Raw genomic sequence first — 25,308 nt, 5'->3', positions numbered from 1 at the left:
AGTTGTTTTTGTTGTTGTGATTTATCCCACTCTCTTCTGGACTGGGAGGGGACAGGCCTCTGTATCACACAATGGCACAGAGTTATGTGAAGAACAAGGCCCCATCCTGGGTTGGGGACAGCAGCTTTCCATTTGGCCCCGGGTTCTAACCAAGCTAGGAGACTGAGTCCCATAGCCTCTCCGCTGGAGCCTGTTTCCCTCTGAAGCCTCGTGGCAGCCGAGCAAAGTCTCCATCCGCAGGGCTGGAGAACTCCCGCCCACTCTGAATGTAGCAGGAGCAGGCAAGTCCTGTGCTGTTTCCTGGGGGTGACAAGGGAGTCATGGGTGACAGGGCCACTCTAATCCTCAGGAAGGAGTCCTCAGATTCCCCCCCCCCCCACCTTCCTTCGCTTGTCCAGTTCCTCTCTCTAGCTTTCTGGAAGCCCACTCTCCTTTTCCTCCTCCCCACCTCAATCCCTCCTCTCCCTGGGGCCCACCTCTATCTTTCTTCTTTTGTTTCAAACACTTGTCCCTTGTCCCTGCCTCTCTCTGGTCAGGGAGTTGCCTGCAGAACAGTCCATACGTAATTGGCACCCAGGATCTGGACTCCTCACTCTGTCCCCTAGCCAGACTTGGGCGCAGTTGGCCATGCCCCGCATCCTTGGTCTAAGTTCAGGTCCCTTTCATTTCTCCATCAGACACTGGAATTTTCTTCTTTAGAGAACAGCCAGGCCTCTTGATTCCTTGGGGGCAACCAAACCAGCTGTGGAAGCTGATAGGCAGGTGATGGGGCTGTGGAATGTCACCCGTGAAGAGCTCCCCCAGCTGTACCCTGGAAGGTGGGGCACTCTGCTCCCTCTCCTGCACTGCCTCCTTGCTGGGCCCCCTAAAGCCCTTATTCTCCATCCAGAAGTGTCAGCTGCTGCTTCTCTGGCTCTGGTCTACATGTCCTTCCCTCTGATCCCTGGGGCAAGATTTTCCAATGGCTGCTTGGTGAGAGGGACCCATGATTGGCGAAGACAGATACCTGCTAACCTCCATTTACCAGCAGGTCATTGAGGATGTTATCCAGCCGGGCGCACAGTCTCACTTCTCTCTAGGAGAGCCCAGGGAGTCTCTCCTCCCAGGCCAGTTCCCTCACTTCACTGGGAGGGCGTCCCCTCCTAACTGGTAGGATTGGCCATAGTGATGTTCACATCCCTACACAAAGCCACATCCCTAGCTCCCAGGCAGGGAGGGTAAGAAAAAAAATGGCAGAATTAACAGGCAGTTTAGAGCCCAGCTCATTGTATATTTGTAAGAAAATTAAAGATTTGCTCTTCAGATGTTGGGGGCCATGCTCTTACCAAGACAGCTGGCAAATGGGAGAGATTGGAAATGATGGAATGGATCAAATTATTTAAATGAGAAAAATAAATTCACACACAGCCTAGCCGCTGCCCGGTGACAGATCCGTTTATTTATCTACTGTATCGGCACCGCTTTGTCTCTGTCAAAAAGGTCATTAAACTCGCCTAACTGCGTAATTCGCAGCCTCCTGCTCCAGCTTCGCTCCACAGCCCTTCTCTTCCCTCGACACCCAGCGCCACTTGAAAAAAAAATTTATTATTGCTAATAAACAACATTTCTTTTTAACCCTTTCAGCTTGCTCCCCCGCGGGTCCTGCTCCGTCCCACGGAAAATTACAGTTTCTCTTTATTGTTTCTCAGTAGGATTCGGGGAGGGGGCAGCAGCCCCTCTTGCATAGTTGGGGAAGAGGGCTGCAAAGGAGTGGGCCCCGGCGCGCACGTCCCTCTACACCCAAGGGTTTAGCAGCCTTCCTCCGCAGCCCCCGTAGTGGCGGTGCGCGGTCAAGTCCTGCCTTCCACGCAGAGGGTCTGACCAGGTCTCTCACCCGGACTAGCTCCCGCGGCTCCCTCGCTCAGCTCAGCGCGGACAAATCTCTTTGAATTCTATCCCCCCAACCCCCCAGTCCCAGGGCCAACCCAGCTTCCACGAGGGACGGGCCGAGGGGGGAAATCGTCCCGGGTCACTCCCTGGCCGCCGCCGTCCAGCCAGCACCGGCCGCGTGGGAGCTGAAAGGCGAGAGACTCCGCAGACGGCGGGCTCCCGGTCTCGCTGCTCCCGGCGGGCGCGTCTCCTCCAGCTGGTCGGGCCGCAGGGCTGCCGCCGTCTCCCAGCTCGCGGTGCCAGCTCTCGCGCTCCACGCCTGGCTCCCGGGCTCTGTGCCCTCGCAGTTGAAGGGACTGGGGGCGGTGGGGCGGATGGGGACGTCTGGGAAGCGAGGCGAGTCCTCGTCCCCCCGGCCGTCCCCCGAGCCGGGGCCAGGGTCCCCTTCCCCGCCCCCTGCGCAGGTGTGAGCGCGCGCGTGTGTGCCTCGGCGAGTGTGAATGTGAAGTGTGTGTGCGCGGGGGAGTGCGCGGAGGGAGCGCGGGCGGCGGGAGGCGGGAGGCAGGCGGGGGAGGGGGCTGGGAGGGAGTGTGCGCGCGTGCAACTCCACTCCGGGGCTTTGTGCGAGCCCGGGCGATAGCATCGGCGGCGGCTGGAGGAGGAGCGGCCGGAGACGCGTGCAGCCCGCCCGCCAGCGCCCGGCAGCCGGGGCAGGTGGGAGCCCGCGCGGGAGCCGAGCCGACGCGAGCCGGAGCTTGAGCCGAGTCCGAGCAGAGCCCGGGCGGAGCCCAGGAGCCTCGCTTGCGGGCAGCCCGTGGGCGGCAGCCAGGCGGGGCGGGCGCCGGCGGGGCGGCCCCCCAGTAAGATGTGCGCAGCGCCGCGGGGCGCCCCCCACTCGCAGCGGCACTCGGGAGCCGGGCGGCTGGGCCAGGCGGCGCCTCGGGGGCTGCTGCGCGCCCGCGCCTAGAGCTGCCGCCCCAGGGAGCCCGCCACGGCCGCGCCCCGGGCACGCTTGGCGGCGCCCAACGATGACCGCTCCCTGGCGGCGCCTCCGGAGTCTGGTTTGGGAATACTGGGCCGGGCTCCTCGTGTGCGCCTTCTGGATCCCAGACTCGCGCGGGATGCCCCACGTCATCCGGATCGGTAAGGGCTCCCTGGAGCCGGGGTCTCCGTGCGCCCGGGCGGGGGCGGGAATGGGGGGCCTCTGAGCGCGATCCCTAGAGATTTTCCCAACCTCTCTCCGGGCTGGTGGGACCGGGTAACCAGCAGGAGCTCGTCATGGTGAGGACAAAGTTCCGAAGCCAGGGCCACGGGCCTTACTTATTGGGGAGGAGACAGCCGGGCCGCGGCGGGCGAGGGGCCCTTGGCGCGCTCCTGGGAGGTCAGACCTGGTGGAGTGTGGCGAAGGGTTCCAGTCCCAGTCCGAGACGCGGCCGAATTTCGCAGCGACTGCCAGCATGACCGAGTTCTTCTCCGGCTTCTCCGGGTAGTGGGAGCCCTGGGGAAGGCGCCAACTTCTCTCCTTTCCCCTGCCGCTCCCCGCGGGCCCCTCGCCCCCTCCTCGGGCACCGCTGGAGCGGCCGTGGCAGGGGCGCAGGGTACGGATTCGCCTGACGAGGGAAGCGGGTTTCCTCGCCCAGTGGCTGCCCTCGGCTTCGGTGGCCCCCATTCAGCCCGGTGGCGTGGGGCAGGGGAGGAGCTGTCCCTGGAGACCCAGGCCTTTTTCTGCCCGGGGCAACGAAGGTGGGGGGAAGGGAGCGACGGAGGCCGCCCGGCGCAACCGGGAAGGCGGCCGAGGGCTGCGAGTGGTTGTTAAAGTTAGCCGAAATCCCTCCGCAGCTGGCGGCGGCTGGCGGGTCTGCGCGCGGCTTTCTGGGGCTCGGGCTTCGCCGCGTCTCTTCTCGCTGGAGACTCTTACTCCGGCTTTAACTTTGTTGTGGCCGCCCAGGCACCCTGCTGGCAGCGCTCTGGGCGGTGTGGTCGGGCCGTGCTTGCCCCAGGCCAGCCGACCCGCGGGGCTGGGCCGGGCCGGGCCATCGGGAGCCTCGTCACTGCGGGCTCAGGGCCGCCCGGCTGGAAACCTGAGCCGCCTGGGTTCGAGAGGAGCCACCGCCAGCGTCTGGCACAAGGCGGGCAGAGCTCTGTCCAGCCAAGGCCACCTTCCTCCTCTGTAGCTCTTCTCCAGTCACGGACTTTGGGCTGTCAGCCGCGCGAAGGGGATGCAGGGAACCGATGTGGGCTTGATTTCCGTACTTGAGGTTTTCCTGGTAGGAGGTCAGAAACCTCAGAGGATCTGTCTCCTCCCTGGCTGTCTCCTAGGAGCTAGATCCTTTTGAACTCGTTATCTGGATGCGGGGAGATCACCGTCCTCAGCTCTGCCCAAGCTGAGTCTTTCAGTCCATGCTTGGGACCCTGGCAGGCAGACACCCTGAGAGGTAGAGAAGGCCAGGCACAGGAGGAGACTCTGGGGACAGCCCTCATGGTCAGGCTTAACCCTTTGTAGTCCAGGCTGCTCCTGGCAAGCCACATATGTCTTCTGTCTCCATACTTTAGCCTGCCCAATACCCAGCTTGGTCACCATTCCAGGGGTAGGCAGCCCATTAACTGTGGGCCAGAAGAAAGCATCCTTCTATTTTTTGAGGGTCCTTCATGGTAGGGTATCCATGGGAGAAAAAAGGGAATCCTTAAGGATGCTATGTGTCCATCTCATGCTTTGCAGTACCCTCTTCCTTGATTCCAGTCCTTCCGCTACAGGGGCAGGATTGATGTACTACCAGCCCACCCTCAGGGATGGAAGTCTTTGGAGACCCAGAGAGACAGAAGCAGGTGTGGGCATCCCCGGTGGGGACAGAATGTTGTGTGCTGCTTTGGCCCCTCTGGCTGTGAAATGGAACAGGTCTGAGGGTTCCTCACCACATGAGAAGCCCATCTTCAAACCTGCCTGCCCTTTCTTGGGTTCAGCATGTAATAATGCAATTAGAGGATGGCAGAGCCCTCCTCTCTTCTAATCTTCTTCGTATTAAGCCCCAGGATTAATTAGCGTGTCGGCCCAGGCCATTTATATCCTAGAGCCCTGCCCCATTTGATTCCCAGCCCAGGGACTGGGGTGCTGTGTGGTTGCCAAACGTGACCGCTGGAACTGTGCCAGTTCCTGTGGAGGATGGGAAGGCTCTGGGGCCTCTGGACTTCTCTGGAGCAGCCTGGGGGCTGAGTGTCTGACCTCTGAGCCCATGCTTGAACCCCAGCTGGAGCCAGAGAGCTATTGTGGATGTGGTGCAGAGAGAGAGAGAATGAGAGAGAGAGAGAGAGAGGGAATTTTTCATGCTGAAACCCAAATACACCGCCTTGGCTGAGCCGATGCCATCTCTCTTTTCCCATCCCTCCCACCCCTGGGATCTGAGGGTTCTGACTGGGCTGCAGGGATTGAGGTCCCGGATATTGGGCTCTGGAGCATGCTGGGTGCTTCTGGTTCCCAAAAGCCTGGTGCTAGAGCTGACTGAGCTTGGAGCTGAATCCTTCTCCAGCAGCCAGGCGTCGCTGAGCACCGGCCCAGAGAGGGTTTACCTGCAGGTGCAAGATGGGCTCTCTGGGCTGGGGAGCACTGTGCCCGCCCCCTCTCTTTATGCCTCTTTTGGGGGCTGAAATTTCCTCTTAGACAAGGAGATGGATGGCTCAGCAGTGTGACAGAGTGTTCAAACAATCCGTCTTGAATAGATGAATTGCATTGCTCTGTCTTTTTGTAATTGTGTCTATCAGAGAGAGAGGTCAAGGCATTGATTGCTTGGATGGTTTGCAAGTAACAAAGGAGAGTGAGGGAGAGAGCGAGGGAGAGAGAGTAATTGGATTGTAGTCTGCGGAAAAAATGATCATTGATTATTTTATATGAATATGTGGAAGATGTATTCTGTGTGTGATTACCAAGTGTTGCTCATTGAAGGTTTGCAAAGCAAATTGTTCAGCATTTTATTATTATTATCATCGTTATTATTGTTTGGATGGATCCTGGTCTTAACTTATGGAAAGTGGTTTGATTCAGGGTCTTTTCAGCCAAATGGGCTTTGGCTGACCTCCTGTGGGGACTTGGATTTCCAGGTTTCATGACCTACAGGCTAAAGTTGAAGGGACACTGGGCTTGCAGGCAGGAGGCCTGGATATTTGGTTTTGTGCTGCCGGTTTATTGGACCACTTTGATCAAAGCACACCCTCCTTCCCACCTTGATCCTGTTTCCCTATCTAAACAATTTGGTTGGCCTTCGTGGTTGGTGTATTCTATGGGTTCAAAGTTCCCTTTAACACAGGTAGGTGGGAACTGTAATTGTCATGTTGGTTTCATGGTTAGACCTTTCCCAAGATTTCAGACATACTGAAGGATCGAGGGTCAGCCTAGAATTTGCAGAGGGAACCAGGCAATGGTGGCGGCAGCTGGGGAAGCCTGGCCAGCTTTCTGTGTGATGAGGAACTTGGATGGATGGCCGCGATCTCCAGCCAGCCAGTGGGGAAATTCAAAGCCAAATGACTGCAGAGACATAAAGCAGGTGTATTTGTAGGGGGGTGGGGTGGGGTGGGAGAGAAGGGCTGGCCCAGCTCTGGGCTCTCTGAGCATCCATAGAGCAGAAGTAACTGCGGGGTCCTGCGCTTCCTGAATGTGCAGACAATAGCAGCGGGTCCCAGGGGAGTAAGAGCCCCTCCTTCAGAGTTCCCAAACTGACCCCACCTGCAACTCCTCTGATCAACGCACTCAGATCATCCCGAACATTTGTCTCCAGTTTGTGAGCCACTGTGTGTAAAACAATGAGAAATTTCTCGGTGACTGGTGATAACTGAAACATCGCTGCTGAGTGGGAGCAGACAGCCGCTGAATGAAGATCAATAGGGTTTTCCCCCCTGGAAGTAAATAGCTTCAGACAAGACCTGGGAGTGGCCCGAGGGGCCTTCGGAAGCATTAACTTGAGGAATTTCTGCCTCTACTTTTCAGCCCAGCTGCTTCTGTCAGCCTGGGCTTTCCTCCTCCTCCAGCTGGAGGTTAATTTCCTCTTGATGCTGCCCTGACATTATGCTATACAGTCTTTTGATGTCAGGATGACCTAGGGTTTTTAGAGGTGCTTTATACAGGGTGAGCCAGGCACCCTGGCTGGATTAAGCTTTTCCAAGGTCACCTGCAGCTGGCCATGATGGGCTGGGTACAGAAGTCCAGCCTGCTGTGCTGTGTTGAAAGGGCTCGGAGGGGCTGCTCCTTATTCCTCACCCCTCCAGGAAGGCTTTTAGGATTCTTTGTAGGGCCTGTGGGTCTCCTCCTTAGTCCCCATTTCCTTGCCTGCGTCCAGCCGGAGGAAACAGAGCCCCTTTCCTTGGGGAGGGGGCACAGACGGTCCTGTAGGTATGTAAACTGTAAACTGTTCCTACTCTTGTGGGAGGTACACGGCACGTGCCCGGGAGGCTGCAGTTGGATTGATGTCCTTTTAGAGGGAGATCTGTTGCTGCTCAGCCACTGGGACTGTGTCTCTGGTCTGCTGAGACCAGGCCTCCTCCAGCCTGTCACGGTCAGCTGCCCTGGCCTCTTCCTCCTGCAGCTGCAACCTCATCTCTGCCCTGCTCCTTCAGGACCCTCCAGAGATGACTGAGAACTGATACTTTATTCTGCTCGGCAACACAGAGGACCCAGGAATCCCCCAGGCCCGGCCTGGCAACATGGAGCCGGGACCTTACCTGGGGCCAGCACCCAGCAGGGCCCATCCTGTCCTCTTGACGCTGGTGTCGTGGGGCTAGAGCTCTGGGGAGATGGGTGTGCTGAAATCTCTACCCCAGTGTGGAAGCAGAGCTGATGCACGTGGGACTGGCACCCCGGCCTTGGACTTGTTTCCTGTAGTCCTTCTGCCAGGTGCTGATTCCTCAGCAGCAGCACCAGAGGGCAGTGTTCCTGTGCTCACAGGGCCATCGACTCTCCTGCCTGGGGCCCCACCTGGGTCTGGAGCAAAATCCAAATAATGAAACAACAACAGTACCACGGCCCCAATTTATTGAGTGTTTATTAGCTGCCAGGAGCCGTGTATGCTAAGTGCTTTTCAAATAATGACTAGTCGTGGGGGTGAATAGTTAGTGCCTAGTGAATGTAGCATTTTTCTCATCATCTTATGAGCCTTCCTAACCCTGAAGCCATTATCTGCATGTTGCAGATGAGGAAACTAAGCTTGGTGAACTCACAGGCCCAAGATCACACGGCCAGTAAGTGGTAGAAGCAGGACAAGAACTGTCGCCTGCCTGGCTCCAGGTTTGGTGCTCTGTAGTCTGAAGACAGAAAGCAACAATTTTTTTTTTTTTTTTTTTTTTTTTTTTTGGTGCTGGGTATTGAACCCAGGGCCCTGTGCTTGGCAAGCACTCTACCAACTGAGCTATCTCCCCAGCCCAAAAGCAACAATTTTTAAAGGGGCTAAGTGCAGCTCGCAGATACCCACAGTTCTGGTTGTTGAGCCTGGTCTTCCTGGACTGAGCTGTAAGAGATCACTGGGCTTGGTCACATTTAACCCCTTGAATGCCAGCTTACGGGTCAGGCTGGCCATGTGGCAGATTTGCTTCCTCCAGGGGAGAGGCACGGATGGTGTTTCTACCCTTACACACACACACACACACACACACACACACACACACACACACACACAATATTTCCTACACCTTATCTGGGCCTGGCTTCTGGGGTTTTAATCCAGGACCTAAATAAAGACTGGATTCTCCCTTGGATGGGGCCAGTTCCCCCACAGAAATCCCTCTGCTCTGGGTCTCTAGTGTGTACTTCCCCTCTGGGAGCTACCAGGCTCTTGTCAAAGCTTTGAGGACCAAGGGCCTGTGTTTGTGGCTCCCTCACCCTTCATCTTTATCATTCATCCATGACCTGGCAAGAGAAGGGACCCGGTGAGTGAGTTTCCTTTGTTCTTTCTTTCCTCCCTTACCCTGGTTTCCTACCCTGACTGCTTCCCTCTCCTCTCTAGCATCCCTTCTAGGTTAGTAGGTTTTATGATCATTCTGGTTTTTTTTTGGTACCAGGGATTGAGCCCAGGGGCCCTTAACCACTGAGCTACTCCCCCAGCCCCTTTTATTTTTTATTTTGAGACAGAGTCTCTCTAAATTGCTTAGGGCCTTGCTAAGTTGCTGAGGCTGACTTTGAACTTGAGATCCTCCTGCCTCAGCCTCCCAAGTCACTGCCTGGCTGGTCATTCTATTTTTAATAAAGAGTGGCAGCTACCTTCTAAATGGAGCCTGCCTGGTCAGGGCCTGCTGGTGGGCAATGTGTGAGGCCTGAGGCCTGCTTACTTGGCCTCTTGGGCTTGGACTTAGTGTCATTGGCCCATAGATACATGGTTTGTTCAGTATGGGGACCTGGGTGCAGCAGCCTGTCCAGTTCACCCTTACCCTTGCCACCTCTACCACCAGAGTAAAAGCAAACCCACCTTGCCCTCCTCTGTCGCCTTCTCCCAGGAGACTAGGGGAGTTTGAGATAAATGGTGGCTGCCAGGGACAGAGCTGTTCTGCAGGTGAGGAGACTGAACTGCTCAGTCACTGCAGTGGTACCGGATTTGAACGGATTTGGTATTGGCATGACCAGAGGGGCCACGTCATTTTCTAGGACCTTAAGTTCCCTGATTGTAAAACAGGAACAGTGCTGCCTGTCTCCTAGGGTCATAGATCTGATGTCTTTTCAAAAAAGCCTACATGTGGTCCAGAGATCAGCATTTCTTCTTCCTGGAGCCTGTTGTGAGGCCAGCACAGGGCGGAATTTAAGGAGACCCCCCAGTGGTGGTGACCCTGTGCTTGCACCACTGACCTCCAGAATGAGTGCCTCCTTAAATCCTGGCGCTGACCGGCCTCAGCCTCCTGCCTCAGCCTTCCTTCTGCTTTGCTGGGCCCCGGAGACAGCAATCCTAGAGGGGTGAGATTTGGGGAGATGAGACTGGATTGAAGTCCGCAGGACTGGATTCCAGGACAACAAATCATTCTGCCTTGACTTTTCATTTTCTTTCTGTACATTCCAGAGCTGCCTGCCATCGCAGAGCCCAGAGCCTGCAGTGTCCCAGGTTCCTCCCCTTGCCTCCCTTGACCTTTAGACCTTATTTGCTAGTGGCTTTGGGGCAGCTATGGTTAGGCTTGGGTGTATCTAGGCTTGTGTGGCATGTATGGCACACCACGTGCTGTAGACAAGTGCTGCCCAGGGGTGCCTAAGGCCATCGCTTCCCCATCTCTGCCAAGAGGCAGAATGACTTCATTTATAGTCAAATAGTATATGTCATTGGTTCCAAGAAGGACTTTTTTTTCCCTTCACATCTTCACATGGGAAATCGGAATGCATCTCGCAGGTCATGTCTGAGTTTACCTGAGGACTTTTTCTTCTTTCTGGGCACCTCAGCCTAAGGCCCCGGGTGTGATGAAAGGTGCTGGGTCTGCATTGGTGTGAGTCACATGCACTTGTAGCGTGACCTTGGGCCAGTCACTTGCCTGTGAGCCTTCATCTCCTCATCTGTGAGATATAAGTATCAACGTTGGCCTGAATCATACTCTGCTGTTTTTGACCTACAAAATTTTTGTTTGGTTGAACCTTATAGCATCTGTTGTGTTCATAGCGCTATCGCGAGGATTAAAGGAGCTAATGTATAGAAAGCTCTTTGTATAGAGCCTGACGTCTAATAAATGTTAGGAGAGAAAGCAGAGCTTCCCAAGGTAGAGGCTGTGTCTCTGCCTGCAGACTCTGCGCTCCAGGCTGCCTGCATCTCATGTGCTCGCTGCTTTGTGCCAGCCCTGGCACCCGGGACTCCATGCAGCTCGCTGTGTGGCATTTGTTCGTGGCTCACATATCCATGTGCCCAGAAGCGGAATGGGTGGGTTCAGCAGCTGTGCCAGTTATAAGAACAGGAGAGATGCCCTACCCAGGATGCTCCTGGGCCACACACCTGCAGCCATGGCCGGGGAGGATGGGGGCTAGCTCATTCCTGCATTTGCGGTGTTTTAACTGAAATGCATCTTACAAGTGTAGGGGTTGGTCTGGGGAATCCTGATCAGCCCTTCCTGGATCTGGAGTTCCATCTTGTTTCCTGGGCGGGCCAGCAGTGACCTGAGAGGGTTTGTGGCTGGAGGCTGGGCTCTAGGGGATAGACATTGCAGGTTCTCCTGGGAGACACCAGGTAATGAGGCCCGGGCAAAAGCTGGGGAGGAGAGAGTCCCCATGGCGATCAGACGGCTCGGAGTTAATGAGATGGAATGAGATCTGGGAGGAGCGGCCTGCTTCCACTCCAAACCCTTTGGTGCCATGCTGAACGGTGGTGAAGGAGGCAGAGGGGGAAGAAGAGCGAGGAGGAGCTGAGACTGTGGTTTGTGTGAAGAGAGTTCCAATCCATAGGAGACAATTAAGTCTTGCACTATTAAAGGGACTGATGCAGACAGGCTGCCGATGGAAGGGGGTTTATAGAGTTCTCTGAACAACTGCAGAGCTCTTTAAATATGGGAACGAGGGAGATGTCTGCAAAGCCTTCCTGCATCTGCTTTGCAGAACTGAAATATGCTATTCCAAAAAGCTGCCCAATTGGGCGGAAAAGCAGGAGCAGGGAGCCAAGGACTTCAGGGCTCCAGGCATCCCATTTCCTTTCTATGGTGAAGAATCAAAATCCAGGCTGAAAAACCCCAGGGGTCATTCTAGGCCTCTGGTTCTCCAACATTAGCATGCATCAGAGTCACCTGGAGAACTCTTTCAAACTGAGATTGCTGGACTCCATCCCCAGAGCTCCTGAACCTGTGGGTCTGGGGTGAGGCCTAAGAATTTGCATTTTAAATGGGTTTCCCAGATAATACCACTGCTCAGGTCAGTGGAGGCTACACAGAGGCAGGTATCTGTAACAGGAAGCTCAGCACTGTTAGGTCCTGCTCCTCCCTTATTGTAAACATTTTGGCACACTCCTGTCTTGGTGGTGGATTTTCCCTTAAAAAGCTGAAACCTGTCTTCCTGCTGTTCCAAGAAGGCACCATAAGGTGGGCGTGGAGAATGTAGGTTCCAGAATCCACCTGTCTAGATTTAAACTCCTTCCCTTCTGGCTGTGTACATTTGGATAAGTCATGTAACTTCTCTAAGCCTAGATTTTCCTGACCTGAAAAATGGGGATAATAGCAGATTTCACTCATGGGATTACTGCGAGAATTCACCTGCCTGGTACAAAGGAAAACCTCAGAACATTTTAGCAATCTAGTCTTGTGGATAAGCTCACAGGTTCTGGAATCCAGCAGACTGCCTCTGAGGACTGCCTCCACCAGAGAGGCAAACTAGTCAGTCTCTCAAAATAATAATAATGACAGTACCTGCCTATAGTGGTTTTGCAAGGATTGCCTGAATTGGTGCGTACAGAATGCTTAACTAGGAGAATGGCAGTCACTCCTTAAATGCTACCCATTACTCTTACTATTGTGATTACTCTGCTCCTTCCTTCTGGTTCCGTTATGCACCCGCCCTACAGCCTTGGAGAATGTGAAGGCATTTTTTTGAACTAAAGATGCCCAGTTCCACCAGCATGGTGCTGAGAACCAACCACAATACTGCTTATTCATCAAAACCAGTAAGATCATCACCTCCTCAGATCTCCACTTTGGTCTCCAGTTATACGACCCCAGATTATTTCAGGCCTTTTGTCACCATTTCATTCTATTGATTTATGCTGAGCTGGTGGTCTCCTGAGGTCACGGGGTCTTTTCCACAGACCTCACCATGGATCTAAGACTTCTCTCATCCTCTTGTTGGTAGTTGATCTTTTGAGCCTAAAGGCAGGACCTGTCATTTATCCCTTGAATCTTTAGGCAGTTGTTTTTGTTCATTATTTTGGGACGACTAAAGCCGATTGTTCCCCTTGCTCCATCCTTGGAAGGTAGGCGGGATGACTGTTTCTTCTTTCCCCGGCGCTTCCCTCCCGGGGTCTGTGGGGGCAAGGGTAAGTGGTATGGCTGGGGCTGGGAACCATGTTCTGAATGGGGAAGCTTTGGGGACTCCCCATGGGGTCTGGCATGCTTCGTGGGATCAACATGCCTTCCCTTCTTCAGCTCCGTCACAGACACATTAGACAGGAAGTGACCGATGCCATGGTCTTGGATTTATCCAGTCGTCTTGGATACTCAGTCCTGCCTCTTAGCCAGCTGCACGATACTCTCGGTTTCCTCATGCCTTTGGCCTCAGGATCTGCGTGGTCACCATCCCTGGACTCAGCACCATCCCTCCTCGCCTCATGCTCTGCTCTCTACCAGGCACCACGGTCATAAAAGCCTCTGCTTTCCCTCATGCTCTGGGCCTCTGCTCTGCTCTTCTTCCTGGTCAACCGTCCCCGGGCTGAGGTCTCAGCAAACATGTCTTTTCCTCCAGGAAGCCTCTCTTGACCTCCATGCCTTCTCCCAGCCCTGCAGCCCCCTGGCTCTAGCCCTCACTGTGCTGTTATCCTCGGTCACCTTAGAGGTGAGCCATGTGAGAGTGCAGGCCTCAGCTGGCCTGCCCACCACCTCGCCCAGCGTCTCCCGCACAGTGAGTGTGCCACTCACCAGGGAGGACTAATGAACGTTTGCCGGATAAATGAATGCATTGATGACCGCAGTCATTTGAACACAATCCACCTAACCGCCCTGTCATTCAGCTCAACGCTTCTTCCATTGTACTGATGAGGAATCCGTGAGGATTCTGTGAACTTCATCAGTTCCTCCGCTTCTTCTGTGAATGATAATGGTATCCACAGTATTCTCCTGACATGCCAGTTGGCAACATCTATTCCAAGACCTCTCCCATCTAGGCTGTTGGGTTAAGCTGGGGTTTCTGGGGGTGGGGGTGAGACCTTCTTTCTAGTCCTGGGGTTGGCTCACATCAGGGCGGGTCTCCTTGGGAGAGTCACGGCTGTCTGCTTCAAGAAGAAACAGGGAAGAGATCCTGGTCTTCCCTCCCGCCTCTTCTGACGTCACCTCTCCTTCCCACACGCCCCTCCGCATCTCTGCTGCTCCCTCTGGGAGCTAAATGAAGGAAGAGAACTTCTGCTCTCTCATCCTTAATACGCTGATGGCTCAGGACAGCTGTCAGGCAGACGAGTTGCTACACCACTTGCACCGCTGCCCGTCACCCATCAGGTCTCCCTTTTGCCTGTTTCCACCACATCACCAGATCCCGCTAGGATGTGTCGACAACCGGTCTACCTGACAGCCTCGGCGTAACAGGGAGGTGTTGACCATCATCCTGGAGATCCAGGCTGTGTAGACAGTCAACCCGAGCCGTTTGGCTCTGGGAATGTACGCATCACCCACACTGGTTTGGGGAGTGAGCATAGGTATGTGTCCATGTGCTGGTGAGAGGTGTCCAGATGGAAGTTTGCTTCTAAGCACAAACTTCCCAAGTTGGGGCTTGGCAGCTGTTTCTTTATCCCAAGCCTCATGAATGAGTACAGTGTCTTCCCTTTGGATCGGTTAGGAAAGTGAGGACTGGAGTGCTGGTCCCCAGTCCCAAGTGACTGGGCTGATCTGCCTCCTGTGTCCGGTGGCTGTGAGTGAGGGTGAGGCCGGTTTACAGTGGAGTCCCCAGCTTCCTCTGGCGAACACAACAGGACCAGACTCTTCCCCCAGTGCCAGGCCCTCCCTCTTTCTTGCTTCCCTCTCTGGGGAATCAGATGACACAGCATGAGCAGAAAGAGCCTGTGGACTTACATGGCCATTTTTCCTGCCCAGTTTAATAGAGGTGACAGCCGTCTATTTTACTTGTCTCGTAACATTGAATCAGTAAATAAAATATGGGTGAACTCTCAGGTTTTGCTGAGTTATGGCTGGCCCATGAGGACTGAGGGCCGGGGAGGCTTGAGCGGAGAGGGGGAGTCCCTGGCTTCTCGAGAGAGAAGCGGAGCCTAGTGTCTTCCTCCTAAAGCCAGGAAACCTTCCAGTGCTGGAGGAAGGCAGACAGGGCCATGGTGTTTGATGCCCTGAGTCCATGGAAGGACCAGGAGGCCAATGCAGGCCCCCAGACATTGCAGACACAGCAGTACTTCTCTCCAGAAGCCGGAATATTGAGGACAGAAGAGGGAAAATGACTGATGCCATGATCCTTGGTGAGTCATGGGCAAAAATCAGACAAAAACATAGGTCCCCTGGTCCCTGGTCTATTAAGGAAAGCTCGTCTATCCTCCTGTTACACAAACACACAAGGGCCGGACACATGCGCTGCACTCTTTGAAGCTTTAAATGTGCCGTCTTAAGAGAACCAAGCAGACTAGACTTTTCCAGTGTGGACAAACACCCGTGAAACATTTTCCCACAAAAAGAGAGAATACAAGTTGTATTCGTATGTGTTTATAAATACTCATAGCTAATGGCTCACCACGTGTGGTTGGTTCCCTGAGAGCCGGGGAGACAAAGGATCACCCTTAACCTCTGCGTTCAGCACCACGGAGAGCAGCCCGGCCCCAGGGTAGCTTCTGCAGCATCTGTATGCTGACTCTTCTTTCTAGAAGGGGTGATGTGGTTATCGTAAAGTCTTGCTAAATAGGCCCTCCTTTTCCAAATGCTGTCCTTCCAGGACTCTGGCATTCACAGATGGGACAGTGGTGTTTAGGAAGCACACGGTAGGCTCGTAAAAACTGTTGTTTGAGTGATGCACGGTAGAAGAAGATGAAGCTAATGGTTAGAATTTTCTCCTGTCCTCGCCCCCCCTCCATAAATTGTTCTTAAATCTTTGGTGCCTTGTACGGCTTGTCTGCTAGGGAGCAGCAGCAGATGACAAAACGAGTGAGCATTCCATTGTCAGACATCACACCTGATGCCAGGCGTCTTTGCCCAGGCTGTCAGCGTCATCTTTCACATTGCATTTGGTAAGTAGGCTTCTGTAATGTATTTTTATCCTGCTGAATGTGATTTCTTAAACGTATTTCCTGTGTTATTATTTCCTGAGTTGTGGAGCCCTGCATACCTATAATAGAGCCGTATTTTCTGCTAATAAATAAAATTACTCCTTGCTCAGGTGATGGGAAATAAATGTGTCACAGCTTTGTGACATTCCCCAAAGAGCCCCTGCTCCAGGTGCTGCACCACCTGGATGTGTCTGAAAGTCGTGGGGGGGGGGGCTTGACAGGGGCCTCTCCCAGACAGAAAAGTTCTGCCATGACTTCTCTCCATCACTGGGGGACTGAGGGCTGGCAGGAAACACCTGGACTAGAAGCCAAAGGGCCAGAGAGGGCAAAGAGCGTCAGAATGGTAGAGGAACTGGTGTTCATCTCTGAACAGGGAGCAAGGTTTAGGTAAATGGGTCCCAGGGATTTAGGAGGGCATCTTGAAGTCATATGGTGGGAAGAAAGATCCAGAATGGGCAGGGAAGAAGTGGGCTACAGGATCTACAAAGTTAGGGCTGTCAGGGGTCCTGGCCTGAGAGATCTTAGTATGAGGGGATTGGGGGTTTTTTTTTGCTGCTCCCCTTAAGGTTCAGAGACAGAGAAATCTGTTTTGGAAAAGTGGCTATTTTTGTGCTGTTTGTAATTTTGTGTTTATTTTCTGTCTTTTCCACATGGATTCTGGGCTGACTCATGGATTCACCAAACAGCGCCCACTCTGTGGACAGCAGAGCACACGGGGCCCCGGAGTGCATGGGCTGGGGGAGGGGAGCACCCTGGGCTGGGTGGCATCCCGGTGCCTCAGGGTGAGCCACCTTCTGTGACACACATGCTCCCGGCACATTCAGGCTGTACCCTTTAGACCAGAGCCCTGCACCCACCTCTTCCTCATCGTCCTGTGTCCCCAGAGTGGTGAGGTTCCAAGAGGTGAAGAGATAAATGAAAAGTCACCAGTCGATCCAGCAGGGAAGCCACATCTCTTCCTTCCACCTGTCGCTCCTGCCTCCCACCTGCCCCTGCACCTTCTGCATCACTCCATCACTCATGATGTTCTGCAAGTGTGCTTCCCCCGCACTGGCTGTCACCCCCATCCTCAACCCCCTTTAGGGTTCATTCTGACCAGTTCCTCCCCAGCAGACCTGAACCCAACCATGACTGCATGTGTCAGTCAAGAGGGAAAAAGTAGAGGCAGTTGGTATCAATTCTTAAGTGTCCAAGGGACATGATTCTGTTTCCTTTTTTGAGAAAGTTCTTTTTTTCTGGCTAACTCAGATTCTTCCTGCTGTGATGTGAATCCATCTCCTTTGTGACATGACATGGCCATTCCTGGAGGGCAGGAACCTCTAGCTTGGGAGACATTAGCTTCAGGAGCTTTTCTTTCTAGACCTGTAGCAAAGAGGCTCTCAGACAATTAAATTGGAATGGCTTCACTTTCACTCACAAGGGCTTGGGCAGATTTATAATATTTTCTTTTTTAAAAAATTGGGTTTTTTTTTTTCATGGAGACAATGATTTATGGAATAATCAATTTCTTTATCTACCTAATACATTGGAGCGATCCATCAGCGCAGGCATCAATCTCCCCCTGAGGCTGGGGAGGGCAGACAATCTTTGAGCCTGATTCATGGTGGAAAAGGAGGCTTTTCCCATGAGCTCCTTTGCTCCCAGAGCCTGGGTGTGAGGCCTTCAGTAAGCGAGGCCTGGGGCTCTTCAGCCTTCCTCTTTAGCACAAGGGCCTGCTGTCCTCCTCAGTCCCCACACCTAGGGATGAACGAGATGCAGGGAGTTCTGTCCCCATTGCACAAGTTTGGAGACTTAAGTGCCAGAGATGCTCAAAGAGAGGAACAGAGACGTGAAGTCAGAAGTGGCCATCACTAAATCACTAAGGACTGCAGCGGAGAGGAGGGAACAAACCTGGTCTCAGGGGTCCCTATAAAATTGGGGTGATGGTCCAAGAAGGCAGATTTGGGTTCAATCCCAGCTCTTTCACATTTAGTGCAATTTGAAGGTTCAGTCAGACGCCTTGGAGGGCAGTAGGCTGCCTGTTAGGGAGCTGTTCAGGCGTGGCCAGGGAAGCTACAGAGGGGCCCTGGATTCCTCTCACTATGAAATTCTAGGCATGCCCAGCCGTGCGGCTAGAGATGTTGTAAACATCTGGGTTTTCTGAGTTCCCTGAAAAGGCCAGGGCTGCGTCTGCTCGGGGTTATGCAAACCCCATGAAGACCGAACTCAGCGTGATTGCAAGGAACCCTCTCCACCCAGACTCCTTTTCTCCCCTGCGTGCATTCTACGCAGCTCATCCCTCCTGTCAGCAAGGACGCTGGTGGCTGCAGCCGGTTCTAGGGTGGACCCATCAACATGTTTGAATGGCGTGTGGGAAAACTAACCACATACCCCGCCTCATGGAGTTTGCATCTCTTGCTGATGTAGGTGACTTCTTTTTGCAGACGCGGAAACTGATTTCTGAAACAGACAGAGGGTCCAAGGTCCTGTCGCAGCCTGGAGCTGGAGCTTGACCCCCTCCTTCACAGCGCTGTTCTGCACTGAGGGAACCTGTACTGCACCAACCCTGTGCCAGGTGCTGGGGCTTCAAGGGTGAGGAGGACAGGCCCGAGGCCTCCCCTCGTGGAGCCTGTGATCTGGCAGGAAAGACCGACATCAAGGCCGACATCAAGGCCATCATCAAGACCTGTTACAGGAGGGAAGTGTGGCTGCAGGCAGCATCAGGAAAGGCCACCCCGTGGAAATGGCTTTGGGGCAGAGTCTTGGAGGAGGAGAAAGGGACCCTTGGGTGAAGGTGATGGGGAGGTAGCGGCAGTGACACGTACAAATGTTAAGTTGAACCGTTGGGAACTGTCAGCTTTGTGGGTCAGCGGGTCACCTGTCAGCCATTTCATTTTTCACACAAGCGTTTAGGAGACTTGAGGACATCCTGTGTGAGGGTGTGAGCGAAGGGGCGCTGTGGAACCAGCGCCCTGGGTGGTGGTCCTCCAGGGGACGGTGAGCCCCAGCGAGGAGGCCGGCTCTATCCCCGGGGTGCTGGGGAGCCACAGAGGACGTTAGGAAGGACAGCAATGCAGCCATGTTTGCACTTCTGAAAAGTCACCCTGGAAATTGTGTGACATGACTACAGGGGGTAAGAGTGGACGCTGTGGGGCCGTGGGAAGCTGTTTAAGTGACCCAGGTGAGAAAGAACAGCAGGCGTGTGCCCGGAGTGGAAGGCTGTCCAGAGATCGGGGGCGCTGGTTCCTGTCCGAGCTCTTCCTCTTTGCCCTGAGCCTGAGCAGCGGGGCCAGGCTGTGGCGTGCATGAGCAGCCCTGCCCGAGCCCTGTGCCTGCTTCCCGAGGTCTCTGCGAGTGCAGCTGGACGTCAGCTCCATTTCACTGCTCCCTGATGTGACCAGAAAGCCCTGGGCCTGTTCCGTCTCCTAGTACCCGAGGGGTGGGCACTCCTTGGGTGGCATGCTGCTCCTCTCACAGCCGCCTGCTGCAGGGAGACCTGAGTAAGAAAATGAGAGGGACTCTGGCTTTGCCCTGAAGGTCTGAGGGGTCGGGAGCTTGCTGGGGGCTGAGCTCAGCCCTGTGCCCCCTGAGCCAAAGGAGGCCCAATCCATCTTTGGTGGATGTGGTGGAGGAGGGAGGCCTAAGCCTGCAGGGAAGGTGCGAGGCCTCAGCTAGGACAGCAAGGACAGGAGTGGCAGGCCCTCGCAGATCTGACTCCGCTGTCCTCTTCCTTCCTTTAAACTTCAGCCTCATCAGCCGAAGCAATATTACTGTATCAATAAAAATAAGAGCAGTGCATCTTCTAGAAAAATGAGGAAGTACACTGATGTCTGAGCTATCAAAATACATAAATGCATTCTACTGTCATGCACGACTGATTAGAACAAATTTAAAAAATTAATAAAAAAAATAACAACAGTGACCCATTTAGGATTCACCATGGGCCACTGTGCCAAGGTGTCTTCCAGCTATTCAGACACTCAGTCCTTATAGCAAAGCTAAGATGTCGGAATTCTGTCCCACAGTATAGGGGAGGGAGCTGAGAGCTCGAGGTAATGCACCCAGAGAGCACTGTACAGATGGTTCCTGATTCTAGAGTATTGCTGATATTGTCATCAACAGTAACTGCATTATTGTTTTAATTTTTTGAGGCATAGTTATGTTATTTATTTATTTTTTTTATTTTTTAAATTGAGAAATAATAATTGCATATGTTATGTGCTCATGGGGTGCATGAGATGTTTTGATATTTATTGCTGTTACTATATTCAGTAACAGAAGCAAAACCAGATCTCAGTGCCCTGCAGTGGTAGCTGCTCAGGAGGACCTGTTGAGTCTTATTTACATGGTCGAACACTGGGCGGCTTGGCTGCGTCCAGAAGCCAACTTGAGAAAGGGCTCTTCCTGGCTCCCTGCTGCCCCAGGGACTCTTGCTTCCATTCCCGCACCCCAGACCCTTGCCCCTTCCTTCTACTCCTGCCTGAACCCCACAGCCAGCACATCTGTAGGCTCTGGACTCCTTAGGCACAGTTTCCTGGACATCGCCACCACGCTGAGACCCACCTCGTGCCCCTCTCTTCAGGGGTGTTACAGGACCCTGGGCTTGCAGGATTTGGCACTGCAGTTGACTTTACCCACTCAGTCACAGGCAGCTCCCTCAGGTAAGGTGGCCCAGCACAGCAGCCCACCTCTCCAGCCACCTTCAGCTGCTCCAGGCGGGTCTGGCTTTCTACCTCTGGGGCTTTTTCTTAGGGAGGGGTACTAAGGACTGAACTTCGGGGCACTTGACCACTGAGCCACCTCCCCAGCCCTATTCTGTACTTTATTTAGAGACAGGGTGTCACTGAGTTGCTTAGTGCCTCGTTGTTCCTGAGGCTGGCTTTGAACTCATGATCCTCCTGCCTCAGCCTCCAGAGCCGCTGGGATTACAGGCGTGGGCCGCCGAGCCTGGCTCCTCTGGGGCATCTGCATTCTGCTTCCTGCTTGGAATGCCCTCCTCTCCTTGGCCTGCTGCTGAACTTCTTCCCGCCTCCTGCAGGAAATCTCTTGACACACCCAGGCAGTGGGTCAGGACCTCCCTGAGCCTCCCTGGAGCCCTGGCCTCCATGCTGCAGTCCCCTCCCACCCAGCTCCTCTCCTTCAAGGCCCTGGCGCTCACCATCCCGGGGTCTCTGGACTGCCTGTGCTTGCCTCGGGCTGCTGGCCTTTTGTTTTAAATATATATTTCTATTAAAAATAAAACAACACAGCACCTTTTGATGGTTTCCTCTCTTGAAGACAAACCCCCTGTGCTTGGAATTCAAAGATTTCTCTATGAGAATTCTACTTCTCAACTGTGCATCAGTTAGTTTTAAGTTGAAATAGCTTTAAGTCGAGTTAGCCAACACTCAGCAAATTGGAACTTTTGCATATGATTTCAGGTTTCCAGCTTCTCCAGCTTTCCACATGCCCCAGTCCCCACCCCTCCTCAGAGGCTTCCCCAAGCTAGGGCTGTTCACTGTTCTGCTTGTACGATTTGCTTTCTGTTGCGTCCAGAGGGGAAGGGAATGAGTTTTGTGTACCTGTTTCTTATTACTAGGAGTAAGCAAAGACCCAGGGGACTCTATTTCCATTGTTTTCCCTTACTGGTCCTGCTTCACCGTTTCCTGTTGGCTTCTGTAGGCTTGAGTCCTGACCCTCTGTGGACAAGAGGCTCCCAAGGCAGGAATCTGGTTTCCTTCCCAGCTCTGATCACAGTAGCTCTTGTTCATTGAGGCCTTTTCTAACTCACTAACCCCTCGCGATCATGCCAGGTGAGTGCAGGTATTCTCACCTCGCAGGTAAGAAATCTGAGCCCTCGGTGAAGGTACCCAGGCAACAAGATGTCTCATCTAAGCATCACCAAAACTGAAACAGCAGTCCACCTGGCTCTACCGTGATTCCTTAGTGTATTCCTAGAGGCTGCCCCAGCGGAGCTCACGGTAGGAATTAGTAAAAGCCTGGTGAGTCCAGCAGAATTCCAGGGTCCGAGTTGGTGGAGTCGGGCAGGAAGCTTGCGCCTCGCACGCAGGTGGGCAGTGGCGCTGGCTCCTCCTCCCTCCATCCCGTGTCTAGCTGACTGCAGCTGCTGCCGTGATCTCTGGGGTGGCATTACCCAGGGTTAACACGTGCCAGGCAGAAAACCGCTGTGCGTCCCCTTGGCATGGCCGTGACTTTGAGGCAGGAGGACATGGTGCAGGCATCGGAGCTCAGCAGGGGCGCTTGAACAGCCTCTGTCCTTGTTCACTCCTGTGTGAGTGCAGTGGCCGCAGGCCCATCGCTTCAGCACGGTCCCAGCCCCTAATGGGGCCTGGATGATAGACCACAAAGCACACGCCCTTCCTGTGGTTCCTGTCGGGCTGCTGAGGGGGAGGCTTTGCAAAATCCCTGCCTTCCACTTGGGCTAGAGCTGGGGGACAATGGTGGGGGAGGCAGAGTCCCCTCCCGGCAGCTCAGGAGGGCACAGGCTGCTGGTCCCCTTGCTCTGGCCAGGCTGGGGGCCAGGGGGAGAGCGTGGGCCATCTGGTGTCTAGAGTCCCCTGTGGATATGGTCAGGAGGTGGCTATGGAAGAAAGACGTATCAACAGTCGAAGCACTGGCTCCCCAGCCTCGGACAGCATCTGTGAATCCCGCCTCCCCTGGAGCAGGTGGCGAGGGGACCATGGTGGGAATCGTTTTCTTTGTGGTTCCATCGCAGGTGGATTGAGTTCTGGATCAGATAGGGGTTCTTCCTCTCTTGGCATCTGGGTCTGGCTCTGCCTTCCTGCCTGCTGGGGTACGCTTTGGGTAGATCATTTATCCTCCACATCTAAACCTGGGGATCCTGTGGCTCCGAAAAGCTTCCAGTTTGTCACTCTGCACCTCCCGGCTTTCTGGACCTAGAAACAAGTCCCTGGCTGGAGGTGGAGTGCCCTCAGCCGATGGTGAGGGATGTCACCGCAGGGATGTGGAGGCAGTGGCCCGCTCCTGACACCGCCTGGGAGGGTTCGGTGTCCACAACTCTGGGTTGAGCTCAGACCCTGCTCCACTGGGGTCTCCACTGGGGTCTGACTTCCTGGAAGTGACTGTGTCTGCAGAGGTCAGAGTGGGAAAGTGTTTAAATGACCCTCCTTCTTGGGAAAGTGTCTACATGGCCCTCCTTCTTAGTGCCTAATGGCTGTGGTGTCTCCACCTCCTGGGAACTTAGAACCAGCAGAACAGAGGACCAGGAGACAGGTCTTCTCCCCCAGGCCCCATGCTTCCTTTCCCAGCTTGAAGCGACTTTCTTGACACAGCTGGAGGCAGAGCCCTTATTCTGGGTGGACTGCAGTCCCGCAGTTGAGATGAGACGAGACCCACCCAGACAAGGGGTCCTAAACTTCTATGGACCCCTCTGCCACCCGTCCCTCAGGGTCTCTGCTGTAGCACACAGTCCCTGGGGAGCTGTGACCGCTCCTTTGTCTCCCACCCGCAGTGGGCAGAGCTACCTTTTCTCGTTACCCCAAGCCAGGGGACAGGCCAGCACTAAAACCAATCAAACAACAATAACAACAGAAAGGAACTTGACTGAAACCAAGGGACTCCTGGCCAGTGTCTACTGGCTCCTACTCCGCCAGGTGGTGTTCCGGGCTCTGTTGTGAGATCATTCCTTTCTACTCCCGTCCCCATGAGATGTCCAGCTGCCCCCATTCCATAGCTGAAATGGTGTCCTTGAGAGATTCCAGGACCTGCCCATGGTCGAGCAGCCAGCAGGCAACAGAGCCGTGAATCCCACCCGGTAGCCAAGTGCTGAAGCCCTGGCCCTTGGCCATTTCACTCAGGGACATCTCAAAGTAATTAGAGAAAATCTAAGTGGTTTTTAAAGTAACAATTTTTCCTGATTTCTCGACCTGCAGTTCTGTAGAATCCGGGTGGGAATTTCCTGGGCTTTGGAGTCTCGTGATGTGACACTGGTTTTGACCCTGGAATGAGTTGGTGTAGATGCATTCTCACTGAGAGAAAAAGAGGGAGCCAGAGAGAGGGAGCCTGGAACCAAGAAAGAGAGATCCCAGGAACAGGGAAGGGAAGCAAATGGATTTTGGTTCTGGGATGACCAGGCTCTCCAGTGCCTCGTGGGGCCTGAAACACCCTCACGGTCAAGATGGCAGTTTCAGACATCCTCACTGCCCACCCGGGATCACCTTGCTGGCTTCCCTGCCTGTCCCCAGCTTCCCCGCACAGAGGCCCCTGCATGTGTCCTGTCTTCGTTGGATAAGTGCCACATGTAAAGTGCTGGTGTCTGGTCACCTGACCACCTGCACAGAGTGGGGCACAGAACCAGATCACCTATGTGGGGTAGGTGTGGAAAGATCTTGCTCTGTTGTCATGTGAAGTGGTGTCTGAGTCTGCAGAAAAGGGGCTCTACAGGGGAGCACGCCTGTCCTTGCTGGCTCTCAGGAGCTGGTCATCCTGCCTGGTTCTTTTCCTTCCCCCTCTCCCTTCCCTCTTTACTTCAATAAATGTTGGTTGAGCACCTGCTATGTGCCGGGCACAGTAGTACTGGGTGCCAGGTATAGAGTGATCCAAGAGATAAGCTCACAGGTGACCAACAAGTAAACACATAGAGGTGAGTCATATCAAACGCAGAAAACAGTTGGAACACCGTGCTTTAGCTTGGGAGCCCCTCTGAGGAGGTGGCATTTAGCTGAGGCCTGAAAAATGGCAGGATCCTGCCTTGTGGAGAATGCTGGGGGAATATTCCAGATAGAGGGAGCTGTGTCTGAGACCTGGAGGTAGGGAGGGCTCAGCCTGGTCAAGAAAGAATGCCCAAGTGACTGGGGTGGGCGTGGTGTGCAGGTGGGCTGTGGCCTCCCACCAGGCCGGGGAGGTGGTTCTCCAACGTTCTGCTAGGTCTCGGGAGAAATGGCTCTGCTCTGCTTGGAGGTGTGGGCTCTTCTCACACTGAAGCAGCTAATGTCTCTGGGCTTTTCAGCCTTCGGGGCTTATTCTCCTCTGCCTTCTCTGCGTCCTTCTGTGGAGCTACTCTCAGTGAGTGAGGCCCCTCCACACCAGGGCCTCTCCGGAGCTGGTCCCAAGTATGTGCTTGGTACAAGGCAGCCTGAGAGGCCGAGCTCTCTGCAGGCGGGGCCTTTGCTTCCAGTGAGACGCCTGTCTCCCAGCCAGTCTCCAGCTTCTAGGTGAGTGAACCAGGGAGACCGAAGGTGCCTGGTCATTCTTAGGGCGGGTGGGGAGTTCAGTGGCCCAGGTTTTGATTGGTTCCCTCCATGAAGCGAGCTAGTTTGTACCTGTGGGTGGCTTGCACATCTGGAGAGAGTGCACACACTCTTCAGAGCACCCAGCTTTTTGGAGAATGGGACACAAGGCCATCTGGTTCAAACACTGACAAATTATCCAACACATGCTTGCTCATGCTCGGTGCTTTGCGGGGCTCCGGGAAGGGAAACCACCGTCTGTAGTAGTGGAATTTTCTTCAGTTTGCTGAGTGTGTTCAGTGTTCACGTGGCTCTCCTGGTCCTCTCCCCAGCAGTTAGCATGGGGGCAGGGCAGGACTGAGGATTCCCAATTTGTACCTGAA

General features: G+C 54.3%; 1 protein-coding gene across 2 annotated transcripts in view; it reads left to right on the top strand.

Annotated features, from left to right (window-relative positions):
* Positions 1-2,815: 2,815 nt before the first annotated feature.
* Positions 2,816-25,308, top strand: part of GRIK3 (glutamate ionotropic receptor kainate type subunit 3) — a 207,548-nt gene continuing 185,055 nt past the window's right edge. For both annotated transcript variants that reach the window (XM_079100875.1, XM_079100876.1), the window contains exon 1: positions 2,816-3,012. In XM_079100875.1, the coding sequence (XP_078957001.1) occupies positions 2,898-3,012 (115 nt within the window). In that variant the 5' untranslated portion in view covers positions 2,816-2,897. The remainder of the gene's footprint in view (positions 3,013-25,308) is intronic.

Source organism: Sciurus vulgaris (assembly GCF_902686455.1).
Source record: "Sciurus vulgaris genome assembly, chromosome: 1".
NCBI classification, from domain to species: domain Eukaryota; kingdom Metazoa; phylum Chordata; class Mammalia; order Rodentia; family Sciuridae; genus Sciurus; species Sciurus vulgaris.
The sequence above is the reverse complement of the archived record's forward strand: the minus strand, read 5'-3'. Positions and strand labels throughout refer to the sequence as shown.